Consider the following 25,219-nt stretch of genomic DNA (forward strand, 5'->3'; position numbering starts at 1 on the left):
CAGCAGGAGGAGGAGAGGAGCAAAGTGTAGGCCGAAGCCTGCACTGGTGGCAGCTTTTGGTCGGTTGTGCCAGCGTGGCTTGTGCTGGACACGATGCCGGCTACACAGCGGGGGAACAGCAGGCGGTGCTGAACCCCACTAACACATTGGCTGGTGTTTTTCTCTGTGCAGCTAGCATGTCCGGGCAGAAACTGGCGTTGTTTGAGCCCAGGGTCAGCAGGAGGAGGAGAGGAGCAAAGTGTAGGCCGAAGCCTGCACTGGTGGCAGCTTTTGGTCGGTTGTGCCAGCGTGGCTTGTGCTGGACACGTTGCCGACTACACAGCAGGGGAACAGCTGGCGGTGCTGAACCCCACTAACACATTGGCTGGTGTTTTTCTCTGTGCAGCTAGCATTTCCGGGCAAAAACTAGCGGTGTTTGAGCCCAGGGTCAGCAGGAGGAGTAGAGGAGCAGAGTGTAGGCCGAAGCCTAGTTGAACCAATTTCAAAGGTTACCTTTAACCCCCCCCTCAGGTGTTGCAAGGTACAAGAGCCACACCTTGTGCAGCATTAATGCTGCACAAGTAAAAGGTTGCTCTATTTGTTTTGCTCCTTGCACACGCTGACTAAAACACGTACACTATTTAGCCCATTATACTGTCAAACAGTTGTGGAGGCGTGACTTGTCTTTTTAACGAGACGCAGCACAGGTGTCAAAATTTGCACCTAGGTACTGGGCGCAGATTCCTGAGCGTTGTTATTTGCTGTACAGGAGTCTGCGCTATTGTGATCCCTTGGCCATGCGCTGTGAGCGCTTCCTGTCTTCTGACCTCATTTCATGTCGGCCGTTGCGGTTAGCGATGGACATGAATCCCAGACCCACAGTGTGTTTTTAAAAAATCACACTGCGGTGCTGGGATTCGTGCCCTGGTGCACTAAATATGTTTGCCGCTCACACATGTCCTTACACCTGCTTCAGACTGGGCGGCCTCATCTGATCCCTTATCGCCTGCCGCGGCCATGAGGACACCCAGTCTGAAGAAGGCGGAAGGAGATGAGTGAACACAGGCAAACATATGCACTGCACATGCCCATCAATCACACCCTCGCTGTCCAAAAAAATAAGACACCGAGGGCCGTTGTTTCGAGCAGGGGAGATGCACAGGCGCAGCCAGCTAACCAATGATGTCAAAAGACGGGCAGCGCTAACAAGGGTGGTGCTGCGTGTCATTACAAAGGAAAGTCACACCTCAGGGACATTGTAATGGTCTCTAATGAGACACATTTTGTACGTGTTGAGTTCCACGTGGGCAAGGAGAAAAAGTCAGCCACCTCGTACAAATGCAGCAGTACTGCTGTACAAGGTGGCTGATATACATAGAAACACCTGTGGGTGGGGGGCAGGCTCCCTTCAATTTCAGTTCATGTGCCTGCGTGGCGTTTGCAGGTCACGTTGCAAGCTACACAGCAGGGGAACAGCTGGCGTTGCTGAACCCCACTGACACATTGACTGGTGTTTTTCTCTGTGCAGATTGCATGTCCGGGCAAAAACTAGCGGTGTTAGAGCCCAGGGTCAGCAGGAGGAGGAGGAGAGGAGCAAAGTGTAGGCCGAAGCCTGCACTGGTGGCAGCTTTTGGTCGGTTGTGCCAGCGTGGCTTGTGCTGGACACGATGCCGGCTACACAGCGGGGGAACAGCAGGCGGTGCTGAACCCCACTAACACATTGGCTGGTGTTTTTCTCTGTGCAGCTAGCATGTCCGGGCAGAAACTGGCGTTGTTTGAGCCCAGGGTCAGCAGGAGGAGGAGAGGAGCAAAGTGTAGGCCGAAGCCTGCACTGGTGGCAGCTTTTGGTCGGTTGTGCCAGCGTGGCTTGTGCTGGACACGTTGCCGACTACACAGCAGGGGAACAGCTGGCGGTGCTGAACCCCACTAACACATTGGCTGGTGTTTTTCTCTGTGCAGCTAGCATTTCCGGGCAAAAACTAGCGGTGTTTGAGCCCAGGGTCAGCAGGAGGAGTAGAGGAGCAGAGTGTAGGCCGAAGCCTAGTTGAACCAATTTCAAAGGTTACCTTTAACCCCCCCCTCAGGTGTTGCAAGGTACAAGAGCCACACCTTGTGCAGCATTAATGCTGCACAAGTAAAAGGTTGCTCTATTTGTTTTGCTCCTTGCACACGCTGACTAAAACACGTACACTATTTAGCCCATTATACTGTCAAACAGTTGTGGAGGCGTGACTTGTCTTTTTAACGAGACGCAGCACAGGTGTCAAAATTTGCACCTAGGTACTGGGCGCAGATTCCTGAGCGTTGTTATTTGCTGTACAGGAGTCTGCGCTATTGTGATCCCTTGGCCATGCGCTGTGAGCGCTTCCTGTCTTCTGACCTCATTTCATGTCGGCCGTTGCGGTTAGCGATGGACATGAATCCCAGACCCACAGTGTGTTTTCAAACAATCACACTACGTGGCTGGGATTCGTGGCCTTGTGCAGTAAATAGGTTTGCCGCTTACACATGTCCTTACACCGGCTCCAGACTGGGCGGCCTCAGCTGATCCCTTATCGCCTACCACGGCCAGGAGGCCGCACAGTCTGAAGAAGGCGGAAGGAGATGAGTTAAGACAGGCGAACATATGCACTGCTCGTGCCCATAAACCACACCCTCGCTGACAAAATAAATATGACAACGAGGGGCGTTGTTTCTAGCAGGGCGGATGCACAGGCGCAGCCAGCTAACCATGATGACAAAAGACGGGAAACGCTACCAAGGGGGGTGCTGCGTATCATTACAAAGGAAAGTCACACCTCAGGGACAGTGGAATGGTCTCAATGAGACACATTTTGTACGTGTTGAGTTCCACGTGGGCAAGGAGAAAAAGTCAGCCACCTTGTACAAATGCAGCAGTACTGCTGTACTAGGTGGCTGTTATACATAGAAACACCTGGGGGGGTGGGGCCAGGTTCCCTTTTAATTTCAGTTCCTGTGCCTGCATGGCGTTTGCAGGTCACGTTGCCGGCTACACAGCAGGGGAACAGCTGGCGTTGCTGAACCCCACTAACACATTGGCTGGTGTTTTTCTCTGTGCAGCTAGCACTTCCGGGCAAAAACTAGCGGTGTTTGAGCCCAGGGTCAGCAGGAGGAGGAGAGGAGCAGAGTGTAGGCCGAAGCCTGCACTGGTGGCAGCTTTTGTTCTGTTGTGCCAGCGTGGCTTGTGCTGGACACGTTGCCGACTACACAGCAGGGGAACAGCTGGCGGTGCTGAACCCCACTGACACATCACCTAGTGTTTTTTTCTGTGTAGACAACACTTCCAGGTGGCAACTGACAGTGTTGAAACCCAGGGAATCAAAGAGGAGCAGAGTGTAGGCCGAAGCCTGCAGTGGAGCAAGTTGAAAGGGAACCTTTAACCCCCCCCCCCAGGCATTTGTTGCTGAAAGAGCCATCTTGTACAGCAGTAATACTGCACATGGAAAATGGTGGCTCCGAAAATTATGCTCCTTGCAAACGCTGAAGTACACACTCATATAATGTGTCCCCTCACACCGTCAAACCATCCCGGAAGTGGGACTTTCCTTTGTAATGTGACACAGCACAGCCGTCATTCCAACCCCCTTGGTGCCGGGCACCACCTCCTCAACGTTGTTTGGTTCTGTCACGGAGCCCGCACTGTAATGTTATCCCTTGGCCATGCACAGTTAGCGGTGCCCGTCTTCTGACATCATGTAGGTGTCAGGCTGGCAGTGCCTGTGCGTCCAAGCTGCCCGAGATCCAACCTTGCAGTGTCATCTAATGTAGTCCCACTGCGGGCCAGGGATCCATGGGCATGCGCAGTGCATATCATCGCCTCTCACTCACCTCCTTCCTGCTTCTTCAGACTGTGCGGCGTCACGGCCGTGGCATGCTATTAGGGATCAGCTGACGCCGCCTAGTCTGAAGAAGCGTGAAGAAGGGGAGTGAGAGGCTAGTATATGCACTGCGCATGGCCATGGATACCAGGCCCACTGTGGGATCACATTAGACGACACTGCGAGGTGTGATTTCGGGCAGCGTGGACGCACAGGCGCAGCCAGGACGACAACAAATGATGTCAGAGGACGGGCAGCGCAAACTGTGCATGGCCAAGGGATAACATAACAGCGCAGGGTCCATGACGGAATCAAACAACGCTAAGGAGGCAGCGCACGGTGCCAAGGGGGTAGCAATGACGGCTGTGCTGTGTCACATTACAAAGGAAAGTCCCACCTCCGGGACGGTTGGACGGTGTGAGGGGACACATTACATGAGTGTGTAGTTCAGCGTTTGCAAGGAGCATAATTTCAAGAGCGACCTTTCCCTTGTGCAGTATTAGTGCTGCACATGGTGGCTCTTTCAGTAACAAACGCCTAGGGGGGGGGGGGGACAGGTCCCCTTACATTTTAGTTGTGCCAGCGTGGCGGTCGCATGACACGTTGCCGGATACACAGCTGGGGATCAGCTGACGTTACTGAACCCCAATAACAGAGGAGCGACTGTTGACTGTGCACACAGCACTTCCAGGCACCAACTGGCGGTGTTAGAGCCCAGGGACAGCAGGAGGAGCAGATTGGAGGTATTGCCGCACACACAGCTGGGGATCAGCTGACGTTACTGAACCCCAATAACAGAGGAGCGACTGTTGACTGTGCACACAGCACTTCCAGGCACCAACTGGCGGTGTTAGAGCCCAGGGACAGCAGGAGGAGCAGAGGAACAGAGTGTAGGCCGAAGCCTGATTGGAGCAAGTTGAAAGGAAACCTTTAACCCCCCCCCCCAAGACGTTTGTAGCTGAAAGAGCCATGTTGTGCAGCACTAAGGATGCAAAAGGAAAAGGTTGCTCTTTTAATTATGCTCCTTGCAAACACCGAAGTAAACACTAAAAATGTGTCCCTTTATACCGTTAAACCGTTCCGGAGGTGCGAATTTCCTTCGTAATGGGACACAGCACAGCTGTCATTCCTATCCCCTTGATGCCGTGCGCTGCCTCCTCAGCGTTGTTTTAAGCTGCCACGGAGCCTGCGCTGTTCTGTTAGCCCTTGGCCATGCCCAATTAGCGCTGCCTGTCTTCTGACATAATTTGGTGTCAGGCTGTCAGTGCCTGTGCGTCCACGCTGCTCCAGATCCCACCTCGCAGTCTCATCTAACGTAATCCCACTGCGGGCCTTGGAACCATGGGCATGCACAGTGCATAACCTCGACTCTCACTCCCCTCCTTCCCTCTTCTTCAGACTGTGCGGTGTCACGGCCGTGGCATGCTAGGGATCAGCTGACGGCGCACAGTCTAAAGAAGGCGGAGGGAAATGAGCGAGAGCCCGAGGGGAAGATATGCACTGCGCATGCCCATGGATCCCAGGCCCGCAGTGTGACTCAATCAGAAGACACTGCGAGGCGGGATCTCGGGCACCGCGGCCGCACAGGCGCAGCCAGCCTGACACCAAATTATGTCAGAAGACAGGCAGCGCAAATAGGGCATGCCCAAGGGATAACAGAACAGCGCAGGCTCCGTGACAGCTTAAAACAACGCTGAGGAGGCAGCGCATGGCACCAAGGGGGTAGGAATGACGGCTGTGCTGCGTCACATTACGAAGGAAAGTCCCAGCTCCGGGACGGTATAACGGTATCAGTGAACACATTTTATAAGTGTTAAGTTCTGCGTGTGCAAAGAGCTAAAAAAAAAGAGCTACCTTTTCCTTGTGCAGCATTACTGCTGCACAAGATGGCTCTTTCAGTAACAAACGACGGGGGGGGGGGGGTGACAGGTTCCCTTACATTTAGGTTGTTGTGCCAGCGTGGCGGTCGCAGGACACATTGCCGGCTACACAGCTGGGGATCAGCTGACGTTACTGAAACCCAATAACACTGGGTCGTATGTTTTTACTGTGCAGCCTGCACTTCTGAGCCGCAACTGGCGGTGTTGGAGCCCAGGAATAGCAGTTCAGGTGGTAGAAAGATGAACACAGCAGGAGACCTGGATGACACCCAATTACTTAATCAGGCAGAGGAGTGGCAAATTCCTGCGAGATCCAGGCCTGGTTCATTTTCAGGAAAGTAAGCCGGTCAACGTTATCGGAGGATAGTCGCATGCGACGGTCTGTTAGTACACCACCTGCGGCACTAAAGACACGTTCCGATAAGACACTAGCCGCAGGGCAAGCCAGCACCTCCAATGCATACTGGCTTAGCTCTGGCCATGTATCCAGCTTAGAGACCCAAAACTTGAACGGGGAAGAGCCGTCTGGGAGTACAGTAAGAGGGCAAGCCATGTAGTCTGTCACCATCTGACGGAACCGTTGCCTCCTGCTGACTGGAGCCGCCGGTGATGGTGTAGACATTTGGGGCGGGCACACAAAAGTGTGCCAGAGTTGTGCCATACTGGGCTTGCCTTGGGCAGAGGCACTGCTTCTGCTCCCTCTTTGGGCAGAGCCTCCCCCACTGCCTCGACGCACTGAGCTGCTTTGTAAAGCACTAGCAGCACTCCTCTCAGTTGGACAGGAGAAGATGATGGAATTCACCAGTGTGTCGTGGTACTCCCGCAATTTACGCTCCCGGGTCAACGCAGGGATGAGGTTTTGGACGTTGTCCCGGTAGCGAGGATCGAGGAGGGTGAACACCCAATAATCAGGCATGTTGAGAATGTGGTCGATGCGGCGGTCGTTTCTCAGGCACTGCAGCATGAAATCCACCATGTGCTGCAGAGTGCCAACCGGCCCAGAAACGCTGTCCCCTGCTTGAGACATGATCTCTGCCCGCTCGTCATCACCCCACCCTCGCTGTACACACTGACCACTGGACAATTGTGTCGCTCCCTCCTCTGGACGGAGCTCTTCCTCCTCCATTGACTCCTCCTCATCCTCCTCACAAATTGGCCCCTGCGTACCCCTTTGTGAGGAACCACGTGGCGCTGACTCTCCAGAAGCTGATGGAAAAGGTGACTCCTCATCCTCCACCTCTTCCACCACATCATCCCTTAACCCTTGCAAAGTTTGCTGAAGCAGGCAGATAAGGGGGACAGTCATGCTGACTAGTGCATCATCTGCACTTGCCATCCGCGTGGAATAATCAAAAGGACGCAAAACCTGGCAGACGTCCTTCATAGTGGCCCACTCTGTGGTTGTGAAGTCTGATCGGCGCTGACTGCGACTTCTTTGCGCCTGATGCAGCTGGTACTCCATAACTGCTTGCTGCTGCTCACACAACCGCTCCAACATATGTAACGTGGAATTCCACCGGGTAGGTAGGTCACATATGATGCGGTGTTCCGGAAGGCGGAATCGGCGCTGCAGAGCAGCAATGCAGGATCTGGCCAAGCTGGAACGCCGCAAGTGAGCACACTCTAGGCGGACCTTGTGCAGCAGGGCATCAAGATCCGGATAGTCCCTCAGAAAACTCTGCACAACCAAATTGAGCACATGTGCCAGACATGGGATGTGAGTGAGGTTGCCAAGGGCCAAAGCTGCCACCAGATTTCGGCCATTGTCACACACTACCATGCCTGGCTGGAGATTCGCTGGCAGTAACCACACATCGCTCTCCTGCTTTATGGCATTCCAGAGCTCCTGTGCTGTGTGGCTTCGATGCCCCAATGAAACTAGTTTCAAGACGGCCTGCTGACGTTTGGCCACGGCTGTGCTCATGTCGGTCATAGGTAAACGTTCACGGGTCCATGTGGGGGTGGACTGTGACGGATCCTGCAGAGAGGAATCAGAGGAACTGGTGTAAGAGGAGGAGTCGATGCGTACAGACTGGATTCCTGCAATCCTTGGAGTGGGCAGGACACGTCCTGCGCCACTCGCACGATCTGTACCTGGCTCAACAACATTAACCCAATGGGCAGTGAGGGAAACATATCGCCCCTGTCCATGCTGACTGGTCCACGCATCGGTGGTGAGGTGGACCTTGCTACTGACGGCGTTCAGTAGCGCATGTTTTATGTTTGCCTCAACATGCCTGTGCAGGGCAGGGACAGCCTGCCTGCTGAAGTAAAAGCGGCTGGGCACCTTGTACTGTGGGACTGCCAATGCCATCAAGTCACGGAAGCTGTCAGTCTCCACCAGCCTGAACGAGAGCATTTCCAGGGACAACAGTTTGGCAATGCCTGCATTCAGAGCCTGTGCTCGGGGGTGGTTGGCCGAGAATGCCCGCCTTTTCTCCCATGCCTGTACTACCGATGGCTGTAGAGTAGACTGGGAGTGTGAGGATGACTGGGAAGGTGGTGCTGTGGGTGGAATTACACAAGGTCTCTGGGAGGAAGCCAAACCAGCTGTGCGTGAGCTGGAGGAAGAGGCAACACGAGCTGAAGAGGTGGTAGCTGCCGCTGTTGGTTGGCCTACATCTTCAGTGTGTTTCTGTAACTCCACCGCGTGCCTGGTCCGCACATGTTTCCACATATTTGTGGTATTGAGGTTGCTGACATTTTTCCCTCTTTTTACTTTATGATGACACAGCTTGCATTTGACAAAACAAATGTCATCTGCAACTGTGTCAAAAAAGGACCAGGCACTGCAAGTCTTGGGAGCGCCCTTTTTGGCTTTGGAAAGAGACAGGCTCCTAACGGGTGCCAAAGTGGAGGCTACAGGCTCCGCAGTCTTCCCCCTCCCTCTCCCTCTTTGGCCCGTAAGAGGAAGCTCTTCCTCTGAGCTGCTCCCACCACCTTCCTGTTCCTCACGCCACGATGGGTCAAGGACCTCATCATCTCCACTACCCTCTGCCACCAACTGCTCCTCCTGGGTAGTCTCAGCAGCACAGTACGCACGAGAAAGCGGCACCTGAGTTTCATCATCAGATGCGTACTGCGCTGTGGTCACCGGAGGCACTGGCCCACCTGCCTCTTCAGAGTCAGAGAGAAAAAGGTGTTGGGCATCACTGCACACTGCCTCTTCTTCCATTTCTCCAATGCTGCTTGGCTGGCCCCCTGTTTCCAAGCCAAGAGATTCAGAGAACAGAAGTAGAGACGGCTCCTGTCCTGGGCTCTCTGACTGCCTGGCCAATTTGGCAGGTGGTGAAGAGACAGATGGCTGCTCTCCAGTGCTCTGTGCCTGAGAGGATGTGGCACTAACTGAAGTCGATGCCGAGGCGTTAGCTGCCATCCACCCGACAACGGCTTCAATTTGGTCTTCACGCAGCAGCGGTGCACGGCGCTCTCCGACAAAGCTGCGCATGAAGGACTGTTCCCTGCTGAAACTGAGTGACGACGAGTCACCGGCGCCCGCAGCAGGCACAGAATCACCACGTCCTCTCCCTGCTCCTCTCCCTGCTCCGCGCCCACGCCCACGTGCCTTACTCCCTGCCCTCTTCATCTTGGTTGACAGATAAAGATAAGCAGAAAAGTACTAAGGCCTTAGTGTGCTTATTCCTGTAATGCTCCTCCTAACAGGTGTAAGAAACACTAATGTTGTAAATTGTGGACTAAACTTTATTATTTTTCAAATGTGGCCTACACAAGTGTAAGTTGTGTTTGGTGAACTTAACCTTTTTTTTGGTGCAGATCGGGCTACAGAGCTAGTTTAAATCACACGGAGACCGTGCAGACAGCCGTAAACGGCGCTGCAAGGCCAAGAAACCCTCCTCTAGGTTATCCTATATAGTGTTTTTCCACTATTTAGCTGGATACAAGTGGAAAGACACTAATAGGAATTTTTTTTTTCAAATTTTAAACTGGCTGCACTATTTGAAAAAAAGGAAATTGTTTTTCAAGGTATGAGGCAGTAACGCACCCTGAGCTGAATCCAACCGGCTATGGCTGCACACAGACTACAGGGCGAGCTGGGCTCACACGGAGACCGTGCAGACAGCCGTAAACGGCGCTGCAAGGCCAAAAAACCCTCCTCTAGGTTATCCTATATAGTGTTTTTCCACTATTTAGCTGGATACGAGTGGAAAGACACTAATAGGAATTTTTTTTTTCAAATTTTAAACAGGCTGCACTATTTGAAAAAAAGGAAAATTTTTCTCAAGGTATGAGCCAGTAACGAACCCTGAGCTGAATCCAACCGGCTATGGCTGCACACAGACTACAGGGCGAGCTGGGCTCACACGGAGACCGTGCAGACAGCCGTAAACGGCGCTGCAAGGCCAAAAAACCCTCCTCTAGGTTATCCTATATAGTGTTTTTCCACTATTTAGCTGGATACGAGTGGAAAGACACTAATAGGAATTTTTTTTTTCAAATTTTAAACAGGCTGCACTATTTGAAAAAAAGGAAAATTTTTCTCAAGGTATGAGCCAGTAACGAACCCTGAGCTGAATCCAACCGGCTATGGCTGCACACAGACTACAGGGCGAGCTGGGCTCACACGGAGACCGTGCAGACAGCCGTAAACGGCGCTGCAAGGCCAAAAAACCCTCCTCTAGGTTATCCTATATAGTGTTTTTCCACTATTTAGCTGGATACGAGTGGAAAGACACTAATAGGAATTTTTTTTTTCAAATTTTAAACAGGCTGCACTATTTGAAAAAAAGGAAAATTTTTCTCAAGGTATGAGCCAGTAACGAACCCTGAGCTGAATCCAACCGGCTATGGCTGCACACAGACTACAGGGCGAGCTGGGCTCACACGGAGACCGTGCAGACAGCCGTAAACGGCGCTGCAAGGCCCAAAAACCCCCCTCTAGGTTATCCTATGTAGTGTTTTTCCACAATAGAGCTGGAGACTGGTGGAAAAACACTAATAGGAAATTTGAGAAAAAATGTGCAGCAGGCTGCACTAAGAGCAAAAAAGAACAACTGTGTGAGGCAGTGTGAACCCCCCCTGAGCTGAATACAACCGGGTATATGGCTGCACACAGACTACAGAGTGAGCTGCACACACACACACACACACAGAGACCTTGCAGAACGCTGTTAAAACAGCGCTGCAAGGCAAGAGCAAGGTGAACAGTGAAGAACACACAGCGTTTTGCTAAATTAGCCTTTGGAAAGGAAAATAAAGCAATTAGCTAGCTCAACTGGCCCTCAGTTAGAACACAGCGTCCTGTCCCTAACTGAAATCACAGCAGAGTGAGCGCAAAATGGCGGCAGCGCTTTTTTATAGTGCAGAGTGACATCATTTCAGCAGCCAATCCAAGCCTTGCCAGTACTTACATGCCCACCATGCTAAACAGGATGTGCCCACACTTTCATTCATTCCTCATTGGCTGCTGCGTTCAATTTGAATTCTGGGAACTTCCGATTCCGGTATCCGATACGCGGGAAGTATCGGAATTCAGTATCGGAATTCCGATACCGCAAATATCGGCCGATACCCGATACTTGCGGTATCGGAATGCTCAACACTAGTCACGAGAAAACAATGTCAGAATCACCAGGATCCGTTGAAGCGTTTCGGAGTTATAACCTCATAAAGGGACAGTGGTCAGAATTGTAAAAATTGGCCTGGTCATTGACGTGCAAACCACCCTTGGGGGTAAAGGGGTTAACAGATTCAAATAAACAATTGAGATGGGAACATTTTTGTTTTTCATTTAGTTTCCCAATAATTCTAGGCACATACGGTAGATATTCTAAGTAAGACAAAACCTCACTTTTACTTTCCTAAATATTCGGGTGTAGATTTCTTAACTTTTTGGATTGACTGACAGCACTGTAGTTGTTCAATAATAAAATTAATCATAACAAATACAAATATCAATGAATTATTTTCCATTCTTTATTGATGAAAATTCCCATTTATGGGATTCAGTATTGTCTCTGTCTTTCTACACCAGGATGGAGCATTGTGCCCTAATTCTGATCACATACCTCCTTCAGACGCACAATGTTTGAGTCAGCTATAATTGTGAGATCTCCTTCTGCTCAAAGATTATTCTTAATAAAAACTGATTCCATTACGACACACTCTCTCCGGCCTCTGCCATACTCCAATCATAGTTTTGTTTTTTCATCATGGATATATTCCCATTGCCCGCAGCCACAAAATGTGTTGTGTGGAGATAATCTCCATACCCCGGGGGACGAATCGGCTTTGCCATAGAAGGAACACAGTACATCAATAAGAATAATAAGGCTCTGCCACATTATTTGCAGAATCCTGCAGTCGCTGTGACTTTCTAGGCTACACAAGTCTCTATGAAGCTTGTATACATTTTTTTTCTGAGCTTGAAAGAGAGAAAAAATATTGATATTGGAATTACTAGAGCAAATTAATTTTCTCTCTTTAGGAAACCTTTTTGCACAAAATGTAATGGTTGAGTTCAGAGCAAAGCTATAAATCCCAGTACAAACCTTTTAATACCAGTAGAAGGAAATATTATTAGCTTTGTTAAAAGAGGTAGCCTAAAAGATGCCTCTTGGGTGCTTTGCTTTTGTTGAAGTAATTACTCTGGCTGATTTGGCACCATTGTTTTAGTTTCTGGCGGGGGACGCTGTCGCAGGCTGAATGTCATGGGGACACTTGGCTCTGTTATTAGCTGTTATGACTGTAAGGCCAAGTTCACACAACGCAATCTGTTTTATACAGCAGCAGTTATTACAAATTTACAAGACCAAATACAGTTTCCTATGTTAAGCAAATCAGAGAGCACACGGACAGCGCTGCTACCAATGCTACTAAATGGGGCAGTAAAAATAAGCAATTTTTCAAGGACCGTATCTGCACGTAGAGAAACATCGCAGCACTAGTTTCTTCCATCTGTTGGATGAGACCTGCTCATTAAAGTCTATGGCTACGCAAAAAAAATCACATTACCGTAATGCATCTGATTTTTACTGATACATTGCAATTCTTTAAAGGGAACCTTTTTTGGTGTTTGATTCACCCTTTCCTTACCCGCTGGGTGCATGCTGGCCGCAATATTGGATTGAAGTTCATTCTCTGTCCTCCATAGTACACGCCTGCGCAAGGCAATCTTGATTCCTGACCTTTCTCAGAATCATCCTTACCCCATGAGGCAAGACCGCGCATGGAGCCCCAAACTGAGGAAGATTGACAGTCATCTTGTGTTTCCTCCATTTTCTAAAAATTGCTCTATTAGTTGTTGCCTTCTCACCAAGCTTCTTGCCTGTTGTCCTGTAGCCGATCCCAGCTACAATTTTGTCCTTGGTGTCCTAAGACAGCTCTTTGGTCTTGGCCATGGTGGAGAGGTTGGAGTGTGGTTGATTCAGTGTCTTTTATATAGGTAATGAGTTCAAACAGATGCAGTTAATACAAGTAATGAGTGCAGAAGAGGAGGGCTTCTAAAAGAAAAGCTCACAGGTCTGTGAGAGCCAGAATTCTTGCTGGTTGCTAGGTGATCAAATACTTATTTCATGCAGTTTAATTATTTAAAAATCATACAATGTGATTTTCTGTTTTTTTATTTTTAGATTTTGTCTTTCACAGTTGTAGGTTGAAAAACTTTCAAAATCGGCAGTTTATCAAATACTTATTTTCCCCACTGTATTTAGATTACCAAAATCACAAAGCGTTACTCAATGTAGTAAATTAAAGTTATTGCATAACAACAATTAGTGGCAAAAAATAGTAAATTTCATATTCCCCCCTGAAACACACTCTATTACCACTTCTGTCATTGCTTTAATTGACCACTATTGTCAAAGTACTATGTTTAATTGGTTGCAGCATTTAAAAGGCTTGGCCATTTTGAATCAGCCTCACTTCTACCACATATTCAAGTCTTGGTTAGGTGTGGAACTGTTTTTGAAAGAAAGCAACCACATGTTTCTATACAATTCCTTTAATAAGACTACTATAACAAAATAAAATAACATACTGTATATGGCATCAGCGGGTGCTGAAACACTTCTAGACTACACTGTTTTTTCTCTCCTTCGAAGGCCCAACTCATTGCACAGTCAATTGGCCAAGCTTTCAGTGTTGCTTACCAGGAATTTCTACGAGCCAATGGGATCAACCCAGAAGACCTCAGTCAAAAAGAATATAGTGATATTATTAATACTCAAGAGATGTATAATGATGACCTCATACACTTCTCAAACTCTGAAAACTGCAAGGAGGTGAGTTATACAAAGGTATTGGGATAAAGGGGGACTTTCATCGAATTTTGTGTGAATTTTCATTTGCTTGCTCTCAGCTTCAGGTGGAAAAGCTCAAGGGCGAGATATTAGGAGTGGTTATCGTGGAATCTGGATGGGGCTCAATACTTCCTACTGTGATACTAGCAAATATGATGAATGGGGGGCCGGCTGCCCGTTCCGGAAAACTTAGCATTGGCGATCAAATCATGTCTATAAATGGAACAAGCCTGGTTGGCCTTCCCTTAGCAACATGTCAGGGTATAATAAAGGTATGTCCTGTGTACAGTCTGTTCTACAAATATTTTGAGTTTTTACTTATTCTTTAAAGCGGTTGTTTGAGACCACGCCCAATGGATGGGATTATGTAACGCATACATACCTTCCGGGTCAGAAACCGGTGAATCCCTGCAGTGCACAGTTCGTGTGCTGTGGGGATTCATAAGTCTGCTGGAACACAGAGTGACTGCAGACTTATCATTTTGGACCCGACAACCCCTTTAAGGATTATTCTCTTTCAGTCAGTCAATACAAACATCAAATGTTCAATGTGCTTGTTGTAAATCTGTTATTACATTGACAACATAAGTTGGATATTATTACATTTTCTTACCATCTGTAATCACAACAGTTATCTCACTTCTAGTGTAAAGTTAATAATATTACATATGAATAAAAATACAAATATAACAGGTCAAGTGCAGTCTAGATCTAATGTATATACACTGCTTAACAAAATAATGGGAACACTAAAATACCACATCCTTGCTATCACTGGAATGCATTGAGAACAATAAAACATAAAAATGATCAATGTAAATCAAAATTAATATCCCATAGAGGTCTCGATTTGGAATGATGCTCAAAATCAAAGTGTAAAATCAACTTCAGTGGAAATGGCTCAAGACAAGGAAATGATGCTCAGTAGTGTCTGTGGCCTCCACGTGCCTGTGTGACCTACCTATAACTCTTGGGTATGGTCCTGATGAGATGGCGGATGTTCTCCTGAGGGATCTCCTCCCAGACCTAGATTATAGCATCAGTCACCTCCTGGACAGTCTGTGGTGCAACGTAGCGTTGGTGGATGGAATGAGACAAGATGTCCCAGATGTGCTCGATTGGATTCAGGTCTGGGGAATGAACAGGCCAGTCCATAGCATCAATGCCTTCATCATGCAGGAACTACTGACACATTTCAGTCACATGAGGCCTAGCATTCTTATGCATCAGAAGGAACCCAATGGGTCTGAAGATCTCCAAAGAAATGCTTCCCCACACCATTACTGGCCCACTGCCAAACTGGAAGATGTTGTAGTTAGCAGATCATTCTCTAGGGTGTCTCCAGACTCTGTCACGTCTGTCACTTGTGCTCAGTGTGAACCTGTTTTCATCCGTGATGAGCACAGGGCGCCAATGTCGAATCTGCCAATCTTGGTGTTCGCTGGCAAATGTTAATTGCCCTGCACGGTGTTGGGCTGTCAGCACAACACTCAGTTGTGGACGTTGGACCCTTTTATGACCCTCATTGAGTCTGTTTCTGACAGTTTGAGAAGACGCATGGATGTTAGTGGCCTGCTGGAGGTCATTTTGCAGGCCTCTGGCACTGCTCCTCCTGTTCCTCCCTGCACAAAGAAGGCGGTAGCAGTCCTGCTGCTGGGTTGTTGCCCTCCTATGGGCCCCTCTATATCTCCTGGTGTACTGGGCTGTATCCTGGTATCTGCTCCAAGCTCTGGACACTGTGCTGACAAACACAGCTACCCTTGTTGCCACTGCTCGCATTGATGTGCCATCCTGGAAGAGCTGCACTACCTGAACAAATTTTGTGAGTTGTACAGTAGCCACTGCCTTATGCAACTGTACCTCTAGGGGTGAGAGCAATGACAAAATGAAAAAGGGAACAAAACAACAGCCAACCAGAATGAGAACAGAGAAATGGTCTGTGGTGACCACCTGCACAACCACTCCTTTATAGGGGTTGTCTTGCTAATTGTCTATAATATCTACCTATTGTCTGTTCCATTTGCACACCAGCAGGATACATTGATTCACAATCAGTGTTGCTTCAGAACTGGACAGGTTGATTTCACAGAAGTGTGATTGAATTGGTGTTACATTGTGTTGGTTAAGGGTTCCCTTATATTTTTTTTATCAGTGTATATATGTTTCCATTTATTCCAAGTTGACAAAAGTAATATGTCATGCTGTACCATTCCCATGACCTTGTCTGCTCTTTGAATAAAGAAGAAAGTGCAACCAAGGAAGATGATAGCACTGATGACATGCTCTCTGCAGCCTGATGCATAATATTAGTGAGAAACATGAGCTAACCCTTCAACGGCTATTTCATATTTCATATCGCTGTTTAATACCAATTCTTTCATTTTTATAATAACTTTTCATTGTTATGTAAATAACTGCCTATTATTATGTTAATGTTTAGTGATAGGATCAAAGTATACATGAGTTCCTGATTGTGTGAGTAGTGATGTTAAACTGCTAATATTACATTTCTGATGTAGTAGGATAGGCAGCAAGATGTATAAAGAATATCATGTGCATTGTGCAAAGTTAAATGAGTCGTTTGATCACAAAATATTGACGACCTTTCCTTAGGAAAGGTCATAAATATCAGATTGATGAGGGTCCGACACCTGTCAACCCCACGGATCAACTTTTATAAGCTCCTATTCAAGAGAATAGGAGCTAAGCTTCAGTACTCAGCAGTTGCTGCTACACATTGAATAGAGCTGCGGATTGTAACTCCAGATGATCGGTGGGGTCAGACCTCCATGATCTGATATTGATGACCTATCCTAATTATCCTGGACTTTTTTTTACAAAATGCCTAAGAACTACCTGACTGCTGTGCCTGGTGATGATCTCCGCCGGCACAGAGCAGTCACAGACTGCTCCTGCTGGCGATTCAGCATCTTCTGCTAACATCTCATCCACAAAGCAGCGTTTTTTCTAACGCCCTGTTCTGTTGATGGCACATGACTACTGGTGTCATGCTGATTTGGGAAAGTTGTTCCAGAATCTTTGTAGAAAATATTACATATGACTGATGGCAGCTGACGATGTTCATGTCTTACAGGGCCTAAAGAATCAAACACAACTGAAGCTAAATATTGTAAGCTGTCCTCCCGTCACCACCGTCCTCATCAAGAGACCTGATCTGAAATACCAGTTGGGGTTCAGTGTGCAGAATGGAATTGTACGTTGAATTCACAATTGTTTCCTTATACTGATGTCTGAATATAACTTGCTGGATTTAGTTCTAGTGTCATGTGTTATTTCTTTTTACTATTTTGTTTTTTTCCTTTGCTTACCCTTACCCCAGTCAAGCAGTTCATTTGCTTTTGGCTGTAAACGGAGCTAAATGGAGACACAGACATTACAGATGGCATGAGATCTAATCATGTACTACTGCGCTTTTGGAAGCCATGTAATCCTAATGTATATTGTGTAAAGGAATGTTCTTCCTAACTGGAATCAGCATGGAATCTGTCAGCATAATTCACATCCTCAAACTCATGTTGCTCCCTAATAATGTCATCCACGCCTTACTAGAGCAATCTGTTACTCTTTCACTGAAAAATTGCTGTTTTAAATCATATTGAGTCTTAGGCCGGGGTCAGACGAGCGTATGGCATCCGATGTGATATGCTAATGACCCTTGGCTCTTGCTCTGCTGTGAGCGGGAGCCGAGTGTCATGCGTCTGTGCTCCGAGCTTCTCGCACAGAGAGGATCGGAGCACAGCTGCGGAGAAATGAATTTCTCCATCTCCTCCATTGCCAGGGTCAGTGTATATCACACATCACTCGGATGATATCCGATTGATGTGCGCTGTCTCACTCGCACCTATAGGCTTATATGGGTGCGAATGAGCTGAGACTCGGCCGAGTGTCCGTGACAATCACAGCATGCTGCAATTTCACACGCATGTTGAAAACAGCAAAGAAACAAAATTGCTGATGTGAGCTGCCCCATAGATGAATACTGGTCCGAGTGCTATGCGATGTTTTATCGCATAGCACTCATCTGTATTCATCGCTAGTGTGACCCCAAAACTTTCTAATCCTCTGCCCCCATGACTCTGTTCCATGCCCAGCCTCACTTTCTTCTTCTGTTTGACTGAATGGTCACTGATTTGTCCAGAGCTAGTTCGGTGAGCTGCCAGTCAAGCACAGGAAGGTGGAGCTGGGCAGGGAATAGAGTCTGGCAGGCAAAAGAATGGGAAGTGCTTAGACTCACCCAAAGCACTTAAGCCTCATTTGCATATGAATAAAAATGAGAGAGAGAGCAACAAATTGCATAGGTAAACGTGTGAATGATTCCTGCAACATCATTATATAAACAATTTGAGGGGTGAACCATGCTGACAGATTCCATTTAAAAGACTCCATACTGCCAGTCTGCAGCAGTCACTGGAGCGAGTATGCTATGTTTTCATTAAGTGTAATGTATGACTTACATCCAGAGAATAGAGAAAGAAAAGAACATATATATATATATATATATCCCCTACATGACCTTGGGATTTTACGTTTTTCCGTGTTCGTTTTTCACTCCCCTCCTTCCCAGAGCCATAACTTTTTTATTTTTCCGTCAATATGGCCATGTGAGGGCTTATTTTTTGCGGGACGAGTTGTACTTTTGAACGACATCATTGGTTTTAGCATGTCGTGTACTAGAAAACGGGAAAAAAATTCCAAGTGCGGTGAAATTGCAAAAAAAGTGCAATCCCACACTGGTTTTTTGTTTGGCTTTTTTGCTAGGTTCACTAAATGCTAAAAATGACCTGCCATTATGATTCTCCAGGTCAGTACGAGTTCATAGACACCTAACATGACTAGGTTATTTTTTATCTAAGTGGTGAAAAAAAATTCCAAACATTGCTAAAAAAAAAAAAAAAAATTGCGCCATTTTCTGATACTTGTAGCGTCTCTATTTTTCATGATCTGGGGTCGGTTGAGGGCTTATTTTTTGCGTGCCAAGCTGGCGTTTTTATTGATAGCATTTTAGTGCAGATACGTTCTTTTGATCGCCCGTTATTGCATTTTAATGCAATGTCGCGGCGACCTAAAAAACGTAATTCTGGCGTTTCGAATTTTTTTCTCACTACGACTTTTAGCGATCAGGTTAATGCTTTTTTTTATTTGATAGATTGGGCGATTCTGAGCGCGGCGATACCAAATATGTGTAGATTTGATTTTTTTTTTATTGATTTATTTTGATTGGGTCGAAAGGGGGGTGATTTAAACTTTTATATTTTTTTTATTTTTTTCACATTTTTTTTTACTTTTTTTTAAAACTTTTGCCATGCTTCAATAGCCTCCATGGGAGGCTAGAAGCAGGCACAACTCGATCGCCTCTGCTACATAGCAGCGATCTGCTGATCGCTGCTATGTAGCAGAAATGGAGGTATGCTGTGAGCGCCAACCACAGCACTCAGGTGATCAGAAACCATAGAGGTCTGTAGGACCTCTATGGTTACCATCCTGACGCATCGCCGACCCCGATCATGTGACGGGGGTCGGCGATGACGTCATTTCCGGCCGCCCGGCCGGAAGCGGTAGTTAAATGCCACTGTCTGCGTTTGACAGCGGCATTTAACTAGTTAATAGGTGCGGGCAGATCGCGATTCTGCCCGCGCCTATTACGGGCACATGTCAGCTGTTCAAAACAGCTGACATGTCCCGCTTTGATGCGGGCTCACCGCGGAGCCCTGCATCAAAGCAGGGGATCTGACCTCGGACGTACTATCCCGTCCGAGGTCAGATAGGGGATATATATATATATATACACTAAACCATTTTAGCCTTAAAGTGAATTTGTCAGCAGTTTTTTCTGTGTAATCTGGAAACAGCAGGAGATAGGGACTGAAACCCAGATATTAGTGGGTATTATGCTGAAGGTGTTAGCATTGAGACTTTATCACTGTCAGAACTGGTGTGTGAGTGAGCAGTTGTCTGACCACACCCCGTCCTGTGATAAGCAGCTCACTGTCTATATGCAATGTACATAGGGGGATGATGCGGGTGGGATAGCTATCTGAGCTCTGCTACGTTTTGCATCTAAGAACTCTGATTGTGTCACAACTGCTGCACCTAGTAAGCTAAGTGATACGTCATTGGAATCAGGGTCTCTTTTCCTACATTAAGCTGCTCTCAGATAAGATAGCAAAAACTTGCTGACAGATTCACTTCAAAGAGGTTGTCCACTTTTAGAAAATCCATGTCCACGGGTGCAGTTTGTTATAAAAACAAACGGTGGGTTTTCTCACTGTCTGTGGGTCCAGCACTGCGGCCCCCAATATCTGACCTGTAATACTGACGTCATTGTCAGTGTGTTGGCCAATGAGTGAGCTCAGCAGCTTTGAGTAAAGCGCAGTATTTTTTTTTTTTATATAACAAACTGCGCCCAAGGACTGGGATTTTTTAAAAGATGACAATTTCCTTTAAGTGATTCAGAGGAAGGTAAAGAAGTATTTAAGTCTAAGCTAGTCGCCTCGCAATAAAAAAAAACCTGACTATAGCTCTGTGCCAACATTGCACCCTGACAGATGACTACAGCAATCAGAATGGTTGCTATGTTATATTTATTATGCTGAGAAATATAAAATGCCATGCTGATCTATCTGCTTGTAGAGAAAGAAAGAACTACAAATGTTGCATTAGAGAAATCCAATTTTCTGGCATGTTTGGTGCCATCTACTGGACAAATAACTCATCTACAAGAACATAGAGTGATAGAAGATCACATAATGTAATTTCTATAGTGACTATCTATCTATCTATCTATCTATCTATCTATCTATCTATCTATCTATCTATATTTATCTTTCTGTCTGACTATAAAAACCTGTAATGCTTTCCTTTTTTAGGTCATTAGAGCTGTGTGAAGGCTTATTTTTTTGTGGAGTAACAGATTTTTAGTGATACTATTTTGGGTAGATATGACATTTTCTACAGTATTATGTCCAACAAAAATAACTGAATTTTAGTGATTACTGTATGCAGCGATACCACATATGTCTATTTTTTTTTTAATTATCTTTATTTTAATAGGAGAGAAAGGGGTTATTTGAAATGTTATGTTTTTTATATTTTTATTATTATTGATTGTTTTGCTTTTTGCTGTATTTAATAGTCTCCTTAGAGGACTTGAACCTGCGATCGTCTGATCGGTTAAACTATAGCGATGCTAAAAATAAAAACGCCTACACTAACAATCCATATGTAAAAGCTAATATGCATTCATATAACAGAACCACCAACAAGAGAACATGCAAGCCTGTTTAAAATCATGTTATAAATTTTATTAAAAGATTTAATTAAAAGGATGAGACAACACAGGTAATGACTTGGGGACACCAACCAACAAAGGTTTTAGCACAATGTGTGTGATTACGTATATTATAGTATGATATAAAAAAAAAATGGAAAGAAGGTAGAGTGCAGATTCTAGGTGCAGCAGCTGGATTTGAATGGAAGTGAAACAAGTGCTATTTTGCACTTACCTTTTTTGATGTCTTTATAAATTTGTCTATAATTCCACTGGGTGGATTAGTTGTTGTGCCCCCTGTTCACGATTTGCAGCACAATCCTGGGCACTTGTGAAAACACTCAAGGTGTTTCAATAGGAAGCCGCATACAGTATGTAGTTATTCTATATATATATATATATATATATATATATATATATATATATATATATATATATATATATATATATAATATATAAAGCTGAATGTGTGTATGTGTGTGTGTATGTATGTCCGGGATTGGCATCTGCACCGTCACAGCTACAGCCACAAAATTTTGCACAGTCACACGTCTGGACCCCGAGAGCTTCATAGGCTATGTTGTGAGGCAAAATTTTAACCCTGCGCATTCCAATTCACCAAACAATTTTGCCCCTATCTACATAATGGGGAAAAAAGTGAAAGGAAAAGTGTTGGAGGCTTCGCAGCTACAGCCACAAAATTTTGCACAGTCACACGTCTGGACCCTGAGAGCGTCATAGGCTATGTTGTGAGGTGAAATTTTAACTCCGTGCTTTCCAATTCACCAAACTATTTTTCCCCTATCTACATAATGGGGAAAAGTGAAAGGAAAAGTGTTGGAGGCAAATTGACAGTGGCCAGATGTGAACAAGGGGGACTTAAAGAATGAGAACAATGGCGCCAAAGAGTATATACCGATCAGTTGCTAAGGTGGGGCCCCGACATGGGATATTCACCACACACGGGGATATGAACACACACAAAATGCGCCACACACTACCACGTGCTTGAACACATATTACCCTCAGCACACATTTCACCACACATACACCAACCTCGCCACATAAAAGACGAAACACAAAAGTCGCCGCTCAAAACTCGCCACGCGCAAAACTCGCCACATGCAAAAACTAGGCTCACGCAAAACTCGCCACAAGTGCAAAACTCACCTCATGAAAAACTCGCCACATGCAAAACTTGCACACGCGGAAAAATTGCCACATGCACAAAATTTGCAACACATGCAAAAGTTGCCTCACACAAAACTTGCACATACTCAAAAGGCACCAGACATAAAACTCACCACGCGCAAAACACGCCATGCGCAAAACTTGCTGCACACAACTTACTACACTAACCTGTCACATGCAACTCGACACACAAAAAGTTGCTACACGCATGTTGCCACACAAAACTCATCTCACAAAAGTCGCTACATGCATGTCGCCACACACAACTCAACACACACAACTTGACAAACGAAACTCGCCCTAAAACACACACAAGTCTGGTATTAGCCTTCAAAAATAAAAATCTGATTAATAAGCAGACAAACTACAAGAGCAACCAATGTACCATATAGGAAATACAGCAGCTGTCAGTCACATGACCTGTCTATTATGTGTATGTGTGAGCTAATATATACTGCCAGGGGGGAGGGCTTCCTGTTGGCTGGGGATTTATCAGGCTGCCAATTTAGCTTACAAATACTGAGGTAAAAATACTGAGCAAATAACGTGTTAACGAGGTCTAATACAGGAGATCACACAGGTATGTACTATATACAGGGGAGATGACACACAGATATATACTATATACAGGAGAGATAACACACAGGTATATACTATATACAGGAGCAGATTATCTACAGGTATATACTATATACAGGAGGAGATGACATACAGGTATATGCTATATATATAGAAGATGACATACAGGTATAAACTATATACAGGAGGAGATGACACACAGATATATACTATATACAGGGGAGATGACACACAGGTATATACTATATACAGGAGGAGATGACATACAGGTATATACTATATATAGAAGGAGCTGACATACAGGTATATACTATATATAGGAGGAGATGACATACATGTATATACTATATATAGGAGGAGATGACATACAGGTATATACTATATATAGGAGGAGATGACATACAGGTATATACTATATACAGAGGAGATGACACACAGCAGGTATATACTATATACAGGGGAGATGACATACAGGTATATACTATATACAGGAGATGACATACAGGTGTATGCTATATATAAGGGAGATGACAAACATGTATATACTGAGGTGAAAATGAGAGGTGTGAGGTGAAAATGAAAAGGTGTGAGTGCAAAATGAGAGGAGTGAGGGAAAATAGTGGAGTGATCGGAAAATGACAGATGTGAGGTGGAAATGACAAGTGTTAGGGGGGAATGAGAGGAGTGAGGGAGAAAATGAGAGGTGTGAGGGAGAAAATGAGAGATGTGAGGGGGAAAATTAAAGATGTGATTGGGAAAATGAGAGGCGTGATGGGAAAATAAGAGAAGTGACGTGCTATAACTAACCACAGATATTTACTATGCCCAGGCAACGCCGGGCTCTTCAGCTAGTATATATATATATATATATGAATATAAATATTTTCTAAAAGCAGATATTTTCTAAGAGGGCCAAAAAATCCTACACGAAAAACTTTATCACCTTATGTTGTGAGGCGAAATTTTAACCCCGCGCGTTCCAATTCACCAAACAATTTTACCCCTATCTACATAATGGGGAAAAAGTGAAAGGAAAAGTGTTGGAGGCGTCGCAGCTACAGCCACAAAATTTTGCACACTCACACGTCTGGACCCCAAGAGCGTCATAGGCTATGTTGTGAGGTGAAATTTTTACCCCGCGCTTTCCAATTCACCAAACAATTTTGCCCCTATTTACATAATGGGGAAAAGTGAAAGGAAAAGTGTTGGAGGCAAATTGACAGCTGCCAGACGTGAACAAGGGGGACTTAAAGAATGAGAGCGATGTCGCCAAAGAGTATATACCATACAGTTGCTAAGGTGGGGCCCCGACATGGGATACTCACCACACACGGGGATATGAACACACACACAAAATGCGCCACACACTACCACATGCTTGAACACATATTACCCTCAGCACACATTTCACCACACATACACCAACCTCGCCACATAAAAGTCGAAACACAAAAGTCGCCGCTCAAAACTCGCCACAAGTGCAAAACTCACCTCATGGAAAATTCGCCACACGCAAAACTTGCACACACGCAAAAATTGCCACATGCACAAAAGTTGCAACACATGCAAAAGTTGCCTCACACAAAACTTGCACATACTCAAAAGGCACCACACATAAAACTTGCCACGCGCAAAACTCGCCATGCGCAAAACTTGCTGCACACAACTTGCTACACTAACCTGTCACATGCAACTCGACACACAAAAAGTTGCTACACGCATGTTGCCACACAAAACTCATCTCACAAAGGTCGCTACATGCATGTCGCCACACGCAACTCAACACACACAACTTGACAAACGAAACTCGCCCTAAAACACACACAAGTCTGGTATTATCCTTCAAAAATAAAAATCTAATTAATAAGCAGACAAACTACAAGAGCAACAGGAAATATGGCAGCTGTCAGTCACATGACCTGTCTATTATGTGTATGTGTGAGCTAATATATACTGCCAGGGGGAGGGCTTCCTGTTGGCTGGGGATTTATCAGGCTGCCAATTTAGCTTACAAATACTGAGGTAAAAATACTGAGCAAATAACGTGTGAATGAGATCTAATACAGGAGGAGATGACACACAGGTATATACTATATACAGGGGAGATGACACACAGGTATATACTATATAGAGGAGGAGATGACATACAGGTACATACTATATACAGGAGGAGATGACATAGAGGTATATACAGGAGGAGATGAC

General features: G+C 46.0%; 1 protein-coding gene across 6 annotated transcripts in view; it reads left to right on the forward strand.

Annotated features, from left to right (window-relative positions):
* APBA2 (amyloid beta precursor protein binding family A member 2) overlaps positions 1–25,219 on the forward strand; it is a 734,370-nt gene that overhangs the window by 630,441 nt on the left and 78,710 nt on the right. For all 6 annotated transcript variants that reach the window (XM_069765829.1, XM_069765831.1, XM_069765833.1 and 3 more), the window contains 3 exons: positions 13,759–13,938; positions 14,016–14,228; positions 17,051–17,170. In XM_069765829.1, coding sequence (XP_069621930.1) covers positions 13,759–13,938; positions 14,016–14,228; positions 17,051–17,170 — 513 coding nt within the window. The remainder of the gene's footprint in view (positions 1–13,758; positions 13,939–14,015; positions 14,229–17,050; positions 17,171–25,219) is intronic.

The sequence above is a fragment of the Ranitomeya imitator genome, chromosome 4, assembly GCF_032444005.1.
Source record: "Ranitomeya imitator isolate aRanImi1 chromosome 4, aRanImi1.pri, whole genome shotgun sequence".
NCBI lineage: Eukaryota > Metazoa > Chordata > Amphibia > Anura > Dendrobatidae > Ranitomeya > Ranitomeya imitator.